The 19009-nt window shown below is 42.8% G+C and overlaps 1 protein-coding gene across 1 annotated transcript; it reads right to left on the reverse strand.

Moving 5' to 3' along the window:
• Positions 1-1309: 1309 nt before the first annotated feature.
• Positions 1310-3030, reverse strand: LOC149313482 (motilin receptor-like). The gene is made up of 2 exons (XM_089522840.1): positions 2250-3030; positions 1310-1593 (listed from the first exon to the last, which is right to left on the reverse strand). The coding sequence occupies exons 1-2, from the start codon at positions 3028-3030 to the stop codon at positions 1310-1312; spliced, it is 1065 nt and encodes a 354-aa protein (XP_089378966.1).
• Between the last annotated feature and the right edge of the window lie 15979 nt (positions 3031-19009).

Here is a 19009-nt window from a genome sequence, read left to right on the forward strand (position 1 = left end):
CACAGATTCTAGTATTCCACAGGATAGAGCCATGGCAGTTAAAGTCGCATCAAAGTGCTATATTTGGGTGGTGTGACCATAGAATCTGATTTTAGTGTACACAGCTAAAATATATATTTTAAATGAAAATAATATATAGTGAGCCCTTGGCATCCACTAGGGTTGGATTCTAGGACCGCCATGGATACCAAAATTGTGGATGCTCAAGTTCCATTAAATACAATGGCATGGTAAATTGATGTCTCTTATATACAATGGCAAAATTAAGATTTGCTTTTTAAAATTTATATACTGTATTTTTAAAAAATATTTTCAGACTGTGGATGCTTGAATCCATGGATTAAAAAAATCTGTGGATATGGAGTGCTGACTGTATATGCTCACATGTAAATAACAGAAAGAAATCTGCAAACAAGATTGAAACGCTGCTGACGATCTATTATTAGTTTGCCTATAAAGATTATTAAGGGATTTCTGGAGTGAATTTGCCATTTCTCTGACTGTTACAAAACTAGTTTAAGTCATCCTTTTTTTGTAATGGTGAAAGATGGTGCTCACCCTTTTTAGCTAAAATGGCAAAAAATTGTTTGACATCATTATTAATTTGGGTACTTGAACTGTGTTATCCCAGGGACATATAGTCTCCTGTAAAAAAAATATCTGGCCAGGTTTCTGCTTTCACAAACCTGCCCTTCTTTTTTAATTACTGCCAAGGTCTCTAACATTTAGCATGACAGCATTTTCCATTACAGAATAGCTTCACTGCAGAGAAGTAATGATGGGATTTACTGTGGTGATATTTACGAAGAGAACCATCAGTGCATTGCACCACTATGGATTTCTATCTGTTTTCAACAGTTTGTCAAGTTCAACTGTGTTTCCTTACATGTATAGTCCTCAGAGGATCATTGCTTGTAACCTTTTAAAAACACTTTCTTGTTCTTGTTTCTTGTTCAGCTCTCTCTGCTGCTTATTCATTTTGTGGGATGCATAAGCAAATTAGCAAAAGTCACAACCACATTTTTAAGAGTTTCCCAAATAACAGACTATGTAATGTCTGAAATGACAATGGTAGTGAAGCCATTCATCAAAAAGGTTGACATCTGCACAAAAAGGTAGTATGGATAACGGCTCTTTTAGGTATGTTTTTTACAATTCTACATATGCATATACATGAACAAGCATTTGAACTTTAATAGTTTAGCAGCTTAAATAGCCAAAACTTGCTCTGATTTCACCAATCTGCTTTAAAAGTATAATAGTGACAGCAATGGAATCAGAATCTCATAAGCATATGATCTTAATGTTACTAACCACTGATTTCTACGTAGCCAGCAGTCTCTCTGGTAATAGTAGAAGCCCTTTCTGCAGATCGCTTGGTCACCAGTAGCTTACAAACTGCTGCCCTGTATTTCTTTGAGACAAGGTTGTAAAGTATTGGGTTGATACTAGCACTCAAGTAGAAAAGCAGTAATGCAATAGCATTAAAATATTGGGAGAAATACATCATCCTGGAATTCTTTGGGTTGATGTATATGATCCTGCCGATGTGGAAGGGCAGCCAACAAATGACAAAAGCCAAAATCAGCACAACTGAAAAGGAAGGAAAAGAGGAAAGACAATTACTTGTTGCTTTGACACAACTGACACTAGACATGGTGGGTTTGCTTAGAAGTTCTTGGGGTCAGGAAACTGTAGTAACACTTCTTTTAAAGGCTCAGGAGGCTGTTTGCTATTGAACAGGGCTGGAACTACCCAGGAGACAAGAGAGCACAATCTACCAGACATGCACAAGACTAATTTGCCCTGGGAGGTTAAGAAAGTATGGTCAGGAATCTTAGCGGCCAGGCACTTTGGTCTTTTTTCTCTCCCCTGCCCCCATATTACTTGTTTTGGCTAGTACCATGCAAGATGACTTTTTAAAAATGCTGCCACATAGCTGATCGACAAAGGACTTGAAGATGATTTTTTAAAAGAACACGGATGGTATCTGGCTACAGACTATAATTTATACTCCACATTCTCAGATACAGTGTAAACCCAGATCTCTGTTCCTTCCTTCCCTCCGTCCCACAAGAACACAGCCAGCAGAGTAAACAAAAGACAGGTATCTTCTTTTTCTTCTTGATGACTGGCACAGAATGAGCCTGGAAGAGATGGTGATTCAATGGGATTGGGGGACATAGGAATGAACTGGGTATAGGGGCACTAAAGTAATACTCCCTCTCCTACTCCCTCCATTTACTCACCTAACATGCGCACAGTGCGATGGTGGTTCCGGTATGATGCCCCACCAAGGTGTGTCTTGCTGACTTGTAGAAGCTCCCGGGCAATCAAGCCATGCAGGATGTAGAGACAAAGACAGGGCAGCACGAAGTAGCTGGTGGTGATCCAGAACATAGTCCTCAGCATCCCTGACTGTTCAGCATAGTCTGTAGGGCCACATTCACGGGTGAAGTCATTGTCACTGGAGGTGCTGTTGGCCTGCTGGACTCCCACAAGGAATAGAAAAGGTGCAGCAGAGAGTAGTGCAATAGCCCATAGTACCACCACTAATGCTTTCACACGCTGTTGGGTCACCAGCACTTTAGCACGCAATGGGAAGCAAATGGCAACATAGCGTTCAGTTGTCAGAGCTGTCAGATGCAGGATGGAACAGTAGGCACATGCTTCCCCAGACCAGTGCCATACACGACACAGCATTGTACCTAGCACCCATGGCTGTGAGCGCCACAGACGGTACAAATCAAGTGGCAGTCCAAGTATGAGCAGTAGCAGATCAGAGACAGCCAAGCTCCCCAGATATAGACTGGTGGTACTTCGCAGCTCTTGGGACCGGCTTGTCACAACTACAGTCAGAACATTGCCACCCACACCAACAATGAATAAGACCAAGCACACAGCTGTCATTGGGATGAGAGTGCACATAGGCAGCAGTGGGCATAGGTACTTAGTGCAGGGTGGAAGTACCCATGCCTCTGTAGCCTGTTCTTGACATGCTTCTGGACTGCTGATATTCTCCAAAGCCATGGTCCAGGCAGCACTGCAAAGAGCCTAAGTACTGCAGTTACAGAACAGCCAGGAGGATAATTGTAAGCATGACAAATTGGGTGCTCTCTCTTGAGGCATCAGAGCTATGTTCCAGCTTTTACTGAGGTTCACTTGTTCTTGCTTTCTAGTGGTGCTTTTTCTGAGCTCTGCAAAATCTCAGGAGCAGCCTAATGTTTCCCTGGGCAGGAAAATGAAGTGACTGTGCTCAGTCTTAGATTGATGCCTACTTATAGCTATGAAAAGATAACTCCTCCCTAGTAAGTAACACGTGGGAAATCATCGTACTTACATTCACACTGAAACAACTCCCATTCTGTTCATTTCTTAGCAACACATGGAGCTGTTGCAAAGCAATTAGAAATCTCCATTACAGCCACCACAAACTACTGAGATATAGAAGAGATAAAACCATGCACAATAAAGATACATTAAACAAAGAGTCTGACAGACTAACATATTTGTTATAGTTGGAGCATATGTTCTCATGAGCTAGAGCCAACTTCTCCAAACACATGAAGTGATATCCTTGGTTCTCTGTATGTCTGAGCATGTAGATACTAAGGTAAGAGTGGGGCAAAATACAAAAAGTTATTGTACATGACAAGACAAGCACACTGTATTAATGATAAACCCAGTGACCCTAAAAAACAGCAATTACTACAGATCATAATGGGCTGGTCAGTTAGGCAAAATGAGGCAGATGTTTCAGGCAGCAGAATGCCAGGCATGGTATATTTTTTACCTCCTCCTGCAATGAGTGAGGAAGAAAACTGAGATGGGCTTACAGCTGCAGCAGAGAGGATCCTTTTTGTCTTTCCTTCATTGACATCCTCTCCCACCTAGTCTGCACTATTGCTGAAACCCTTAAAAGGCCTTAAAATCAACAACACCTAACTAGTGTTCTTTAAAAGCTGCCTTGGAGAAAAGTTCCTTTGACTATTTCCTCCCTCCTTGGATGACCCATTAAGGTAGCTGATTTTTTTGCAGCCCCTTTAAGGATTAATAAGCCAATAGCTGCATTCTGGTATCTCCAGGGTGTTTTTCCTCTGTGTTTTTCCTTAGTGAGAAGCCTCTCAGAAGGGGGCAAGGAAGTATCAGGGAACAGCAAGGCAAAGTTGCCGCTTGGTGGTTGTCTACCTTTCTGGGCCTGGTTTCTCCAGGCAAAAGAAGCCCCAGACTCTCTGCATGTGGAGTGTGAAATAAGGGCAGGAAAACTCTTGCTGAGTGGAATGAATACAACCTGCACTGCAGCAGGTGAGCCTGAGAGTAGTAGTGATCTTGACATTAACCCCCAACACCCTTTTAAAATAGCTACAGTGTTTAGGCTCTGTTTTTGCAAGTGGCAGGTGTTCATTGGAGCTGGGTCAAAATATCCCTTTGCTGAACCATGGTTTCTAAAATATCCTAGGGTGCTGTTATCATTTCATGCTGGTTTGGTCAGCTACCTAGCCTTGGAGTGCTGACTTTGCATGCAGATGGTTCCATGCCAGTAACATCCAGGATTTGGTAAGACTATCCAGATTGCATTATGAAGAACAGGATGCCAGGCAAGGCTTAAATGTCCCAGCAAACACACCAGCCAGCCAGCCCACCAGCCCCACCTAGAATCAGGGGCCAGTTGAGCTGAACCAAAACATCATGGAGTGACCTTGCACCTGGCAGAAGATTGGAACCAACAGAGCCACACTGAAGGGTGCTGGATAGGGGGTAGCAATGAGGCAACATATTCCAAGGGCTCTCATAGACCCCACAGACCCTCAAAAAGCTGGTTTAGCAAGTACAACAGCTAATATCTTAAATAATAATACATAGTTTATTTATATTTCCCACCTCTCTGTGGATCGAGGTGGGATTACATGAATAAAACTACACTACAGTACATAGATACAATCAATAAAATACTAGAATTACTGTTAGTTCAATAAAATAACAAGTCTTCATCTAATCATGCAATAGTCATACTGTGATGGTCAAGAGTGGAGCATTTCAATCCAATAAACCTTATATTGGAAGAGATCCATCTTGAGTGCCTTTTTAAAGGAATCTAGGGTAGTAATGAGATGGATCTCTTCCAGCAGGCTGTTCCCCAGTTGAGGAGCTGCGGCAGTGAACACTCTATAGGAAGTTGTTATCAATCTAGTCCTATAGTGTTCTAATACATTCTTTCCAGATGTTCTGAGAGTGCGGGGCGGATTATGTAGAGAGAGGCGTTCCCCGAAGTAACTTGGGGCCATTGGCCATTTTGGCTGCTGCATCACCCTCTTGACTCACCTTCAACTTGTGGGCTACTAGGACTCCTAGATCCATTTTGCATGGATCTCCCCATCCTATATCTATCAATTCCATGTCTTCCTGCCTAATTGTAGTACCTTACATTTCCCCCTGCTGAACTTCATGTTGTTAACTTTGGCTAGATTTTGGATAGATTACATTTTCTAATCTATTCAGATCATTTTGAATTTTGATCCTCTCCTCTGGGGTATTACCTACTCCTCCTAATTTGGATTCATCTGCAAATTTCACAGGCATGTCCTCTATTCTTTCATCCAAGTCACTGATAAATAAATAGATAATACACCCAATACTTATGGAATTTGCATGCCTTTCCGCTTTTGTTCAGTCTGGACTTCCAGAAACCAGAGGCTTATTCTTCCAAAGCATGTGTGAAAGTGTGTGTGTGTGTGTGTGTGTGTGTGTGTGTGCATGCATGTACATATTTACACACACAGATGTGTGCATGCGTGCGCATGCACGCATATGTATATGTGTCTTTGAAAAATATTTTTTTCCAAAGTAGGCCTGTCTGTGTGTGTCTGTGCATGTATATTTCTGTGTGCCAGTATGTCCACCAACATAACAATAGTAACTTCCCCAGCAAACATCTCACAACATTGAAAAGGAACATTTTTCTTCCACCAACTCCTTGCTCCCAGAAACGCCTTTTCTGCACTATTGCGAAGCATACAATGAAGGCAGAAGGAAGGAGGCTGCTTCAGGAGTGAGGCTGTACTTTGCCATGCTCCATGCGCTTCTCTGGTCACTGATTTGTCCATTTGTCCAAATGGGTTGGATTTGAGTGCCTTTTCACGTTTGTTCAGTCTGGTATTTGAAAAAAATACTGAGATTTTATTCCAAAGTGTTTGTGTGTGTGTGTGTATTTCTGTGAAGCCAGTATATGTCCACTAACAGAGCCATGTCCACTTTCCCCATCAAATATCTCCCAATGGACAGCAATGGACTTTTCCTTCCATTGGCCCAAGGTTTCCAGGGACTACTTTCCTGTGCCATTGTGATGCGTATGACGAAGGCGGAAGGATCCAGGCTGCCTCTGGCCAACTGCCAGCCTCCATGGACTTCTCTGGTCAGAAGTGGAGGGAGAGTCAGGCTGAATGGTTAGAGGAAATGGGGGCCAAAGGAGGCTTAAGACCGCCTCTCAAAGAGGAAAATAGAAACAGCTAGAATGCTTCTGAAAGCTGGAGCTAAGTATTTCCTAAAGTTAACTGAGGGATTCTATACTGATCAGTTTATAGCTCTGAATATTGGCTTTTACACATTGGCTGTTATTAAGGGTTAGGAGGGCAATGAACAGAAAGGACAGAAAATCGAACAACGGAGGGGAATTTGGGCTGAATTCACTGCCTTATCCTAAGCAGAGTGATTCAATGGGATTTGGACAGGTGCTTTGGTTTCCCAAGCGTCTGTTGATTTCTACTGAGGTTAGTATTATCAGAAACTCCAGCTGCATGATCAGGTAAGTCCTCTTTTCTGTTTTTCAATAGCAATAAATACCAACAACAGTGTTTTAGGGAGAGATCCCTCACAAGAGAAAGCGCCATGATGTATTTTCAAGGCACTAAGGATGCCTTGATTTCTGCCCTAGTTAGTATTAGCTAATACAGTTAGGATTAACAAGTGGTTTAAGGCTTTAATTACAGGAGGAAGGAAGAAAGGAAGAAAGGAAGGAAGGAAAAAGGTAACTATCAGACAGATGATACTTTGGTTTTTTCAAAAGAAATTTTGATTTCAGCTTTGGTTTGTTTTACCAAGTGTCTGTTTCTTTCTGCTGTGGTTAATATTATCTGCTACAGTTAGGATGAGCAAGAGGCTTAAGACTTTAATGACAGAAGGAAAGAAGAAAAGAAGAAAGGAAGGTAAATGTATGACAGACAATCATTTGCTTAATATTGATATTTCTGCTATTACTGGAAAGAGGGGAAGGCCCCTTATCTAGTAGAGCTTGGTGGCTTGCCCTTAAGTTATGGAGAAGGTTGTAGTATTTGAGGAGGGCTTAGATCGCCTTAAACCTCTGGCAGAAGAACATTATGTTAGTTCCTGGTCCAAGTGTGTCACAAAGAAAGCTATATCTCTTGCCTGCTGCTCCTTTCTTCCTTCACATCTTCCTTCATTTCATTTCTATACCGCCATTCTCACCGGAGGGACAAAAGGTGGCTCACAGCTAAAATGTTTAAAATGGTTATAACATTCAATCAATTACAAATCTATATAAATCATCACATAAAATATGCAGAACTTAAAAATAGACTAAAAACCCGCCTGCCCCACCTTTGATGAGGGCGCAGCTGGCACACAAGTTTAAGCTGTGCAAATGCATTCCTGACCACTGCTGAGACCTGGGCATCCAGGCTCAGAGAGCAGTCCAGGCAGATGTGACATCTGAATGAATGGGCTCAGATGGCACATAAGTTTGCGAGGTGCAAATGCACTCCTGGCAACTGCTGAGAGAACTCTGCCACAGCAAACTACACAACCCAGGCTTTCTTGTGACCTTAATTCTGCAGAGCTGCAACCCCCCAAGAGTGAAAGTCCTGCAATTCCTTGGCAGCGCCAGAGTTATGGATATCCTTTGTTGGCCTTGCAGGGTCTTCTCTGCGGAGCAACTGCTGCCTCTTTGCGATGGATGCCAATTCCTGTGCCAAGCTCTGGGTGCCCCTCTGGATTTTCATGGGCGAAGGCAACTGGACAGTGAGTGACCCTCCGAGACTTTGCCACGATTGGGCTGTGAATGCATTTGGGGACTTTGTTCTAGTGGCAATAGTGTGTGTGTGTGTGGGGGGGGACTGAAACCTTTTGCCTCTTGGGATCACATATTTACAAGAAAGCAAACTTTCAAGGAAAATTACCAACATTCGATCACTCTTTGACCTTCTTTAGTGCATTGCTTTTGTATTGGAGTTTTTGTGGCAGTGGCGGGTTTCTCCTTTTCTTGGTTTTCAACAGTTGCGACCAAGAACACACAGACCTGAAAAGAATGCCTTCTCTCCAAGATCAATGAATGGAAGTCATTCCCATAAGACCATTGAGAACCCCTTTCCACTCACTTCCTTTGGGGTTACTTGGAGAGACTGGGGAGCCCCGAGATCTTAAGTTTGCTTTTCACAGATCAGGAGAAGGAGGCAAAAAGTTCACACATAATGGATCAAGGAACAGGTCAGGTGTCTATTCTCTCATTCCACATCATGAATAGAAAGAGAATGCCTCTCTGTGGGTGTTTGTATGCGGGGTTTCTCTCCTTTGCAGGGGTTCTAGCAGTTCCTATGAGGAATCCACACAACCATTTGCCCGAAATCATTCCACACCCCTTCGCATTGTAGTTGGAAGATCTGGTAGGTTTAGACACTGTTGTTGGTATTTGTTGAGACGCTGTAGTTGGTAGTTGTTGAGACAATGTTGTTGGCATTTGCTGAGACTTGCTCTTGAAATACAAAAGTGTGTTAGGAACAGATCCCTAACAAATCCAATCTCAAGGATGCATCTTAAAGGCAGTCCTTCTAATTCTGTCAGGTTTTCTTTTTCCTGAGAGAACACTCCTCTCTGTGTTCTCTCGGGTTTTGCTTTTCTCCTTGTTGCATTGCCAGAAAAAAGCAAAAGGCGCTGGTGGTTGGCACTCCTGGTTTCCGGGATGGGGTTCAAGTCCCTGCGGTGCCCACGCTTTCCTCCCAATGCAGCTCTCCTCTCCTCTTTCTGCCTTTTCTTATTTCACATACAACCAGATTCCCTGGGCTTAGGGGCACAGGACCTTTGAGATGGTGGGGAAAAGGCAAATCAAAGCACACTGGTTTTATTTTATCTGAAATAACAGCAGTCTAGGAATTTCTAGGTCCTCCAGCACAACTCTTATGTTCAACACCTGCTGGAGATTAACCATAGCATCATACCATAGGACAGTGGTTCCCAACCTTTCTAATGCCGCGACCCTTTAATACAGTTCCTCATGTTGTGGCGACCCCCAACCATACAATTATTTTCATTGCTACATGCAAATAGGTGTTTTCCTATGGTCTCAGGCGACCCCTGTGAAAGGGTCGTTCGACCCCCAAAGGAGTCCCGACCCACAGGTTGGGAACCACTGCCGTAGGACATACAAATGCCTAGAGGAGTGTTCTCTCCCCTTCCTTCCTTCCTTCCTTCCTTCCTTCCTTCCTTCCTTCCTTCCTTCCTTTCTCTCAGTTTCTGTCTCTGCATCTTCGCTGAGGAAAGAAAACCACTTTAACTGCCATGGCTCCATCCTACAGACTCCTGGGATTTGTAGTTTTGTGAGGCAGCAGCATTCCTTGGCAAAGAGAGCCAAAGGCTATGTAAAACTACAAATTCCATTGGATTCCATAGGATGTGGTGTCAAATAGCATTATTACTCTAGTGTAGATGTACCCTTAGTCTCAAAGACACTACAAAAATACACCTTTTCTACAATACTCTTTTGAATACTAAGCCTTCTATGTGCTCTTCAGATACATTTTGTAAATTTCGTATTCCTTGAAATATTAAGTATTGTGAAGTCAAGGTAGGTTCCTAATATCTAGATTGAACATCATCACATATTCTGGACTAGTAAGATTTATATTTTATAAAGAAGGCAAGCAAAGATATACCAATTGATTCACTTTGGAAGCTGTTCAAATAAGGCCGATTTGGGGATGTTGTGAAGCTAGTGACACCTGTTTATTAAGGCTCTTATTAAATTATAGAATGTGGGAAATCTATCATGTTTTCAGATCAGTCATTAATAAGAAGAACAGTTTAAAATGAAAAGCTTGCTTCCAAAGAAGATCAGAGCAATACAATTTGGTAAGAATTTGATGTTGTTTACGTCTCTTCATATTCTTCTTTCTATTGCAATGGGTGGTCCGAAGGGCAAGATGACACTCCTAATTCTAAAAGGTAATGTAAATATATTGATTATATTTTATATGCTCAATAGGTTGGAAGAAAGAGCATGGGCAGGAGAAATTTGGAGTACTTGGGAATCTTAGTCTGGGAACCGAGGAACACGGAGACACTAAACCAAGAATATAGACCTGAGGGGCTTCTATTCATTGTGACTTTCTTTCTCTCTGTTTGTAGTATGATCCAACAAGCATAAAAGGGCTAATGAAAAGCATGATTTAAACCAGTCAGAAGTAAAGAAAGTGTGGATTTTATATATTGATTTTTCCCATTGCTCCCTCCAGAGGCCTTTTTTAAACAAGCCGTCAATTGAGCGCATAGGCTCCTGACGTCACAGTGTTGTCACCTAATTCGAAGCACTTTGACACGGTTCATTTTGCTCCCCATTCCCATTTGTGTCCTTTGTCTTTTTTTATTTTTTAGAGAGGGGGCTGGCAGTCAGTGAAAATAGGTGCTCTCCCTGTGGGGAAAAGAGAAGGAGCATCCACGCCCCCAAGTCCCTTTGCCTCCAGGCTGTCCTATGTCTTCCAAGAGACCCTCTGGGGAAAGGAAAGGAAGCCTCCATCCCCCCAAGTCCTTTTGCCTCCCCCATTGCTCCCTCGGATGTCTGGGGGGCAATCGAGCAGGCATGTAAAATGAAAGACAATAGAATAGTTAAAAACGGTGTTCAATGGCTCTCCTCACCCTTGTCATTCCCATTCGTTTGCCCCGAATGCGCCCTCAAATGGGAACGATGCACCATAATCCCAGTCTTGATCCGCTTCATCAGCCAGTGGGAATGGGGCCAAGGAGTCACGGTGCTTGCAACAAGTATATTGTGCATTTCCCTTGGCCAATAAAGGTCTCATTGATGGATTTTAGTGGTATAGTGGTTTGAGTGTTGGATTCTGGGAAACCAGGATTCAAATCTCCACTCAAACATGGCAACCTATTGGGTGATCTTGTGCAAGTCACGCTCGCAACTGCAGAGGAAGGCAAAGGGAAAACCCTCTCTGAACCAGTCTTGCCAAGAAAACCTTGGGATACATTCACCTTCGGATCGCCATAAATTGGGTATGACTTGAAAGCGTGCAACAACATGTGATGGCATGAGACGCACAACTCTGCTCGCATCTGAGCTTAGGCAAGTCCCAATCTCTCAGGCCCAGGGGAGAGCAAAGGCAAAGCCCTTCTGAAGAAATCTCGTCAAGAAAACCCTAAGGGAGGGTCACCATAAGCCTAAGAGCCACTGTGGTGTAGTGGTTTGAGCATTGGGAGATCAGGCTTTGAATCCCTGCTCAGTCTTGGAAACTGACTGGGTAACCTTGAGCAAGTCACACACTCTCGGCCTCTGAGGAAGATGGAGGCATTAGCCCAATTTGGATGGATGCACATTCCTCCTTTCCTTGCCGAATGAGAATCAGATGCAGCTCTCTTGCGGGATGAGATCCGTCAAATAACCGATCTAGAGAGCTTTTAAAAATTCATTAAGACGGATCTCTTCCGGCAGGCCTTCCCGGAAAAAAAAACACTCGGCCACCAATAAGATTTCCCATGATGATGATTATTTGGATTACCTGGGATCTTATACTGTTTAATCTTGTTTTAAGAGGGGGGCACTACGTATATATGGATAGAAATAAAACAATATCTTTTTTATTTATTTTATTTCTCTTGCTTTCAACCTCTACAGGAACTTTATAGAACTTTGTAGACCTTTATGGAACGCCACGTGGAGGTTTATGGAGCTGAGTGAGATGCCTTCTCCAAGAAGGAACCTGGGCCCTCGCCAAATGGAAATCATCTTGGGGAGCTGGTCCTCATTTTCCAAAACAATTTGGATCCTTCTCTCCGAACGGCACCCAGTTTGGCTGGAATTATGGTTGCCAGGTCAAGAGTATCTCAGGGCCAAAACTGAAGACCTCTGTATGGCGGGGACGATAGATGCAAATCAATCAACACCATCCCATGGATTCAAATGACAAGAAAAGAGATTGTACTGAAATATTAGGAAGAACCTTTTGTAAAAATTACTGTAAAAGTGGTGCAACTGCAGAAGAGATTGCTTTGGAGGGTGGTGGACTCTCCGGCTTTGGAGCTCTTTAAACAGAGGGTGGTTGGTCATCTTTTGGTAATTGTGGGTTCCTGTATATGGAATATATGGCTCTTGTGGCCCTCTCAATCCCAGGATTTATGATTCGATGATGATGATGATGATGATGATGATGATGATGATGATGATGATGATGATGATATTCTACCTGTTTCCCAGTTCAAGACTCAAAATCGGTTACAACTGTCCATTGGTCTCTGTCCTAGTCTCTGGAGCAACAGAAAAAAAGCTCGCTCCATCACCTCCATGACAGTCCTTCCCATATTTCAGATCAACTTTTATGTTTCCTGGTGGCATGCTCTATTACTTGCAGAAAGAGGGTTGTGTCAAATTTAGTGATGCGAAATTGCAAAACTGACACAGAGTTGTAACTAACTGACACATCTCTTCCTGAATAGTATCCTATCCCTGTTTTATGCTAACCCAAACTCCAGATTCAGCTCCTTGGTCAAAGCAAATTGGGCAGCTTCAACAGGAAATGATTCAATGCCTAAGGCTTTTGTTTTTGAATAAATGTCTGCATTATATGTAAAAGGTAAATATAATTTCTATGATACAGATGAATGTAGAGGTGATATGATAATATAATTCACTATAATATGATAAGGAGAAGAAGAACTGATGAAATTATAATCTGGATAGAAGCATACAGATTCAAAAGCGAAAGAGAGAGTTACAAATTAGAATGAAGAAACCTATCCTGGGCTCAAGAAATTTAACTGTTGTCTTCTAAACTGTTTATTTGTTTTAATTAATCTTTTTAGTATGATTTTTAAATATAACAGTGGTTCAATTGTTATTTTAAGGGAGGGGTAGAATTTAGGATTATTGTATATTGTCATTTTACCATGTTTTGACTCTTTTACTGTAAACTGCCTCGATCCTAATCAGAGTAGGCAGGATATAAATAAAAGATGATGATGATGATGATGTATTGTATATGTGTATATATTTATGTATTTTAATGTTCAGATTAAAAATAAATAAATAGAATAAAGACAGATGGATTAGGTGGATTTATGGTGGACTGAATCCATTTTATGGTCCCCAAAAAGCGTGGGCAGAAAAAGGTTTTTTTGCACAGCAAATGTGATTTTCTGTAAGAGAAAATAACATTTTTGCACAGAAAATAATGAAAAGACATATATGCCCTCACCCATCAGCTCCATACTACAAATACATCCTTGAAATCTGCATAGATTTGAGGACTTTCCCACAACAGAGAGAAGAATGATAAAATTATTAATTATTTGCTAGGGCAACATAATTTAGAAAGATATCCGTCCCCGGCAGAGAGGAGATCTTTTGACCACCTACATGACGCTCAGTTAATTCAGAGCTTCAGGGGTACAGTTTGCGTCTCCCTTATCTGGAATTCCAAAATTTGAAGTATTCTAACATCCAAAATCATCCACACGGGTGGCTGAGATAGTGACACCTTTGATGGCCTTCTGATGGTTCAGCGTACACAAACTTTGTTTCATGCACAACATGGTTAAAAATTTTATGGATAAATTCACCTTCAGGCTATGTGTATAAAGCGTACATTGTCGTTTTTGCTGTTGCTGTGTGCCTTCAAGCTGTTTCCAACTTATGGTGACCCTAACACAACCTTCCACATGTTTTCCTGACTATTGTCTTCAGAGGGAGGTTGCAATTGCCCTCCTCTGAGGCTGAGAGAGTGCGACTTGCCAAAGGCACACAGTGGGGTTTTCCAGGGCCAACCCTGGGTTCAAACCCTGCTCTCCAAAGGCATAGTCCAGCGCTCAAACCAATCCACCATACTGGCTCATGGAACATTAATGAATTTCATGTTTAGTTATCATCAGCAAGGTAAGTTATCATTATTATTATTTGTATTTTATTTATTTATACCCCACCATCCACCTGATACAGGGACTCGAGGCGGCTACAGTATATAAAGATATTCCAAAGACTTGTGGGGGGAGGATCCAAAACCCAAAACACTTCTGGTCCCAAGCATATCAGAAAAGGGAGACTCAACCTGTATGATGATGACTCTATAGCGATGATCCCCCAAACCTAATCCTCCTGATGTTTTGGACTTCAACTCCCAGAAGCCTCAACCTTCTTGGCCAGAAGTCAGGAATGTTGGGAGCGGAAGTTCAAAACATCTGGAGGAGCAAAGTTTGGGAATCACTGCCCTAGAGTTTCGCTGCATCCCCATACCTCCTATTACTCAAGGTGACAGAGTGCTCCCAGTCTTTGAGCGTCAGGTTTTCGGTGACATTGTTTAAGATGGCCAACTCATGCTTCAGCTGCTGCTCCATGGCAATGTGGACCAGGTGCACCTGCCGCACATCCACGGTGGCATTGCTGATCAAGACCTGCAGGTCCTGGATACGGGTGTGGTGGATGCCCAGGTCGTAGGACAGAGTCCGGTTCATGCTGCCCACCTCGCCTCCCACTTCGGTCAACTGGTCACTCAGGCGCTCCACGTGGGAGGCGGCGGCTGTTCCCCTCCACCGAGAGTCTGTATATCCTGCAAGCACCAGATGTGGTCCAGGAATTCCCCTTTCGAGGAATGCTGCATCGCCTTCAGCTGAAGATCTCAGAAGGTTTCGTTCAACCGGTTCACGGTCTCAGTCAGCGCTTTGAGATCCTCTGGGGAACTCTGAGGTTGCGAAACTGCTAAGGAGAGAAGGAGACATCTCAAACTGGGAGAAAATGGAAAACCCATTCTGCACCACCAGTGCAGAAAACGAGGCCAACATGAATAGAAAAGAGTGCGTGCATTCCCACCTTAGTCAGCATGGCATGATGGTCTGAGCGTTGGACGAGGACTGAGGAGACCAAGGTTGGAATAACATCTCAGTCATAAAAACCCATGGACGACCATGGAAAAGTCACACTCTCTCAACCTCAGAGGACGACCTCCCACAGAACCAAAGCACCCCCAACAGATGGCCATCCAACCTCTGTTTAAAGACCTCCAAAGGAGACTCCACCACTCTCCGAGGGACCAGTGTCTTCCACTGTGGAGCAGTTCTCCCTGTCAGGAAGTTCCTCCCAATGTTTAGGTGGAATCTCTTTTCCTGGAGCTTGCATCCCTTGCTCGGTGTCCTATTCCTTGGAACAGCAGAAAACAACATTGCTCCAACCTTTCAATGACACCCTTTCAAATATCTGAACAGGGCTATCACACCACTTCTTAACCTTCTCTTCTCGAGGCTAAACATATCCAGCTCCCAAAGTCTCTCCTCACAGGGCTTGGTGGTTCACCATTTTGGTTGCACATCCTCGCGCTTGTCCATATCCTTTTGGAATTATGGTGGGCAGAACTGGACAAAATATTCCAAGTGAGGTATATCCTGGTGTTTGGTTCCATGACCCCTCGAGGATAACCAAATCCATGGATGCTCAAGTCCCATTAAATATAACGGAAAAGGAAAATGACGACTCTAGTACACATAGATGGGAAGTCAAGGTTTGCTATTGGGAATTTCTACTTTTTTGAATATTTTCAAGCCATGGATGCTTGAATCCTTGGATCAAATCAGTCTGTGGATACAAGGGGCCGACTGTACCGATATGAATTGATGGATATGATTTGAGTTATTAATTTGATATCTATTGATTTAATATGTATTGAAGGATCTGGAAACTATGCCCTATGAGGAGAACTATGCTTGAGAAATCTGATTCTAGGCTGCATCAATACTGCGTGCCCGTGTTTTACGTGGGCCGCCATATGCAGCTTTCATCATATGCTGAAAGCCGCGCTGGAAGAGCCCATTGCACGCCCCAGAAGAACTAAAAGGAACGGATCCCCACCTTAGGGGAGGGTACACTGTACAAGTATATTGTCTAGATCAAGGCAAGACATAGTACCACTCTGTTCTGCTCTGGTCAGGCCCCACCTGCAATATTGTGTCCAGTTCTGGGTTCCACAATTCAAACAGGATGTTGAGAAACTGGAGCGTGTCTAAAGGAGGGCAACCAAAATGGTGAAGGGTCTGGAAACCATGTCCTATGAGGAACGACTTAGGGAGCTATGGATGTTTAGTCTGGAGAAGAGAAGGTTAAGAGGCAATATGATAGTCCTGTTTAAATATTTGAAGGAATGTCATATTGAGGATGGAGCAAGCTTGTTTTCTGCTGCTCCGGAGAATAGGACCCAGAGCAATGGATGCAAAGTAAAGGAAAAGAGATTCCAGCTCAACATTAGGAGGAACCTAACACTTCCTTGGAGAGTGATGCGGTCTCTTTCTTTGGAGGTCTTTAAACAGAGGCTGGATAGCCATCTGTCAGGGATGCTTTGATTTTGAGTTCCTGCATGGCATGGTCTTGGACTGGATGGCCTTGTGGCCTCTTCCAGTTCTATAATTCTACTACTTTGCTTGATCTAGACACTATACTGCTATTGATTCCTGTTAAAATCGCATTGGCCATTTTGGCTGCTGCATCACCCTCTTGGCTCACCTTCAACTTGTGGGCTACTAGGACTCCTAGATCCATTTTGCATGGATCTCCCCATCCTATATCTATCAATTCCATGTCTTCCTGCCTAATTGTAGTACCTTACATTTCCCCCTGCTGAACTTCATGTTGTTAACTTTGGATAGATTTTGGATAGATTACATTTTCTAATCTATTCAGATCATTTTGAATTTTGATCCTCTCCTCTGGAGTATTACCTACTCCTCCTAATTTGGATTCATCTGCAAATTTCACAGGCATGTCCTCTATTCTTTCATCCAAGTCACTGATAAATAAATAGATAATACATCCAATACTTATAGAATTTGCATGCCTTTCCGCTTTTGTTCAGTCTGGACTTCCAGAAACCAGAGGCTTATTCTTCCAAAGCATGTGTGAAAGTGTGTGTGTGTGTGTGTGTGTGTGCGTGCATGTACATATTTACACACACAGATGTGTGCATGCGTGCACATGCACGCATATGTATATGTGTCTTTGAAAAATATTTTTTTCCAAAGTAGGCCTGTCTGTGTGTGTCTGTGCATGTATATTTCTGTGTGCCAGTATGTCCACCAACATAACAATAGTAACTTCCCCAGCAAACATCTCACAACATTGAAAAGGAACACTTTTCTTCCACCAACTCCTTGCTCCCAGAAGCGACTTTTTTGCACTATTGCGAAGCATACAATGAAGGCAGAAGGAAGGAGGCTGCTTCAGGAGTGAGGCTGTACTTTGCCATGCTCCATGCGCTTCTCTGGTCACTGATTTGTCCATTTGTCCAAATGGGTTGGATTTGAGTGTCTTTTCACGTTTGTTCAGTCTGGTCTTTGAAAAAAATACTGAGATTTTATTCCAAAGTGTTTGTGTGTGTGTGTGTGTGTGTGTATTTCTGTGAAGCCAGTATATGTCCACTAACAGAGCCATGGCCACGTTCCCCATCAAATATCTCCCAATGGACAGCAATGGACTTTTCCCTCCATTGGCCCAAGGTCTCCAGGGACTACTTTCCTGTGCCATTGTGATGCGTATGACGAAGGCGGAAGGATCCAGGCTGCCTCTGGCCAACTGCCAGCCTCCATGGACTTCTCTGGTCAGAAGTGGAGGGAGAGTCAGGCTGAATGGTTAGAGGAAATGGGGGCCAAAGGAGGCTTAAGACCGCCTCTCAAAGAGGAAAATAGAAACAGCTAGAATGCTTCTGAAAGCTGGAGCTAAGTTAACTGAGGGATTCTATACTGATCAGTTTATAGCTCTGAATATTGGCTTATACACATTGGCTGTTATTAAGGGTTAGGAGGGCAATGAACAGAAAGGACAGAAAATCGAACAACGGAGGGGAATTTGGGCTGAATTCACTGCCTTATCCTAAGCAGAGTGATTCAATGGGATTTGGACAGGTGCTTTGGTTTCCCAAGCGTCTGTTGATTTCTACTGAGGTTAGTATTATCAGAAACTCCAGCTGCACGATCAGGTAAGTCCTCTTTTCTGTTTTTCAATAGCAATAAATACCAACAACAGTGTTTTAGGGAGAGATCCCTCACAAGAGAAAGCGCCATGATGTATTTTCAAGGCACTAAGGATGCCTTGATTTCTGCCCTAGTTAGTATTAGCTAATACAGTTAGGATTAACAAGTGGTTTAAGGCTTTAATTACAGGAGGAAGGAAGAAAGGAAGAATGGAAGGAAGGAAAAAGGTAAATATCAGACAGATGATACTTTGGTTTTTTCAAAAGAAATTTTGATTTCAGCTTTGGTTTGTTTTACCAAGTGTCTGTTTCTTTCTGCTGTGGTTAATATTATCTGCTACAGTTAGGATGAGCAAGAGGCTTAAGACTTTAATGACAGAAGGAAAGAAGAAAAGAAGAAAGGAAGGTAAATGTATGACAGACAATCATTTGCTTAATATTGATATTTCTGCTATTACTGGAAAGAGGGGAAGGCCCCTTATCTAGTAGAGCTTGGTGGCTTGCCCTTAAGTTATGGAGAAGGTTGTAGTATTTGAGGAGGGCTTAGATGGCCTTAAACCTCTGGCAGAAGAACATTATGTAGTTCCTAGTCCAAGTGTGTCACAAAGAAAGCTATATCTCTTGGCTGCTGCTCCTCTCTTCCTTCACATCTGGGCTCAAATCTTGCTCCTAGTTTTGTGATATTAAGGCCAATGGAGATAGCTTTGTGCGAACTGCGCTTGCGTTCTTCTGTCTTGTATTCCCTCTGTATTAATTTGATTTCATTTCATTTCATT

This window comes from Sceloporus occidentalis, unplaced genomic scaffold (assembly GCF_023333645.1).
Source record: "Sceloporus occidentalis isolate IW3139 unplaced genomic scaffold, rSceOcc1.0.p SCAF_4, whole genome shotgun sequence".
Lineage (NCBI taxonomy): Eukaryota > Metazoa > Chordata > Lepidosauria > Squamata > Phrynosomatidae > Sceloporus > Sceloporus occidentalis.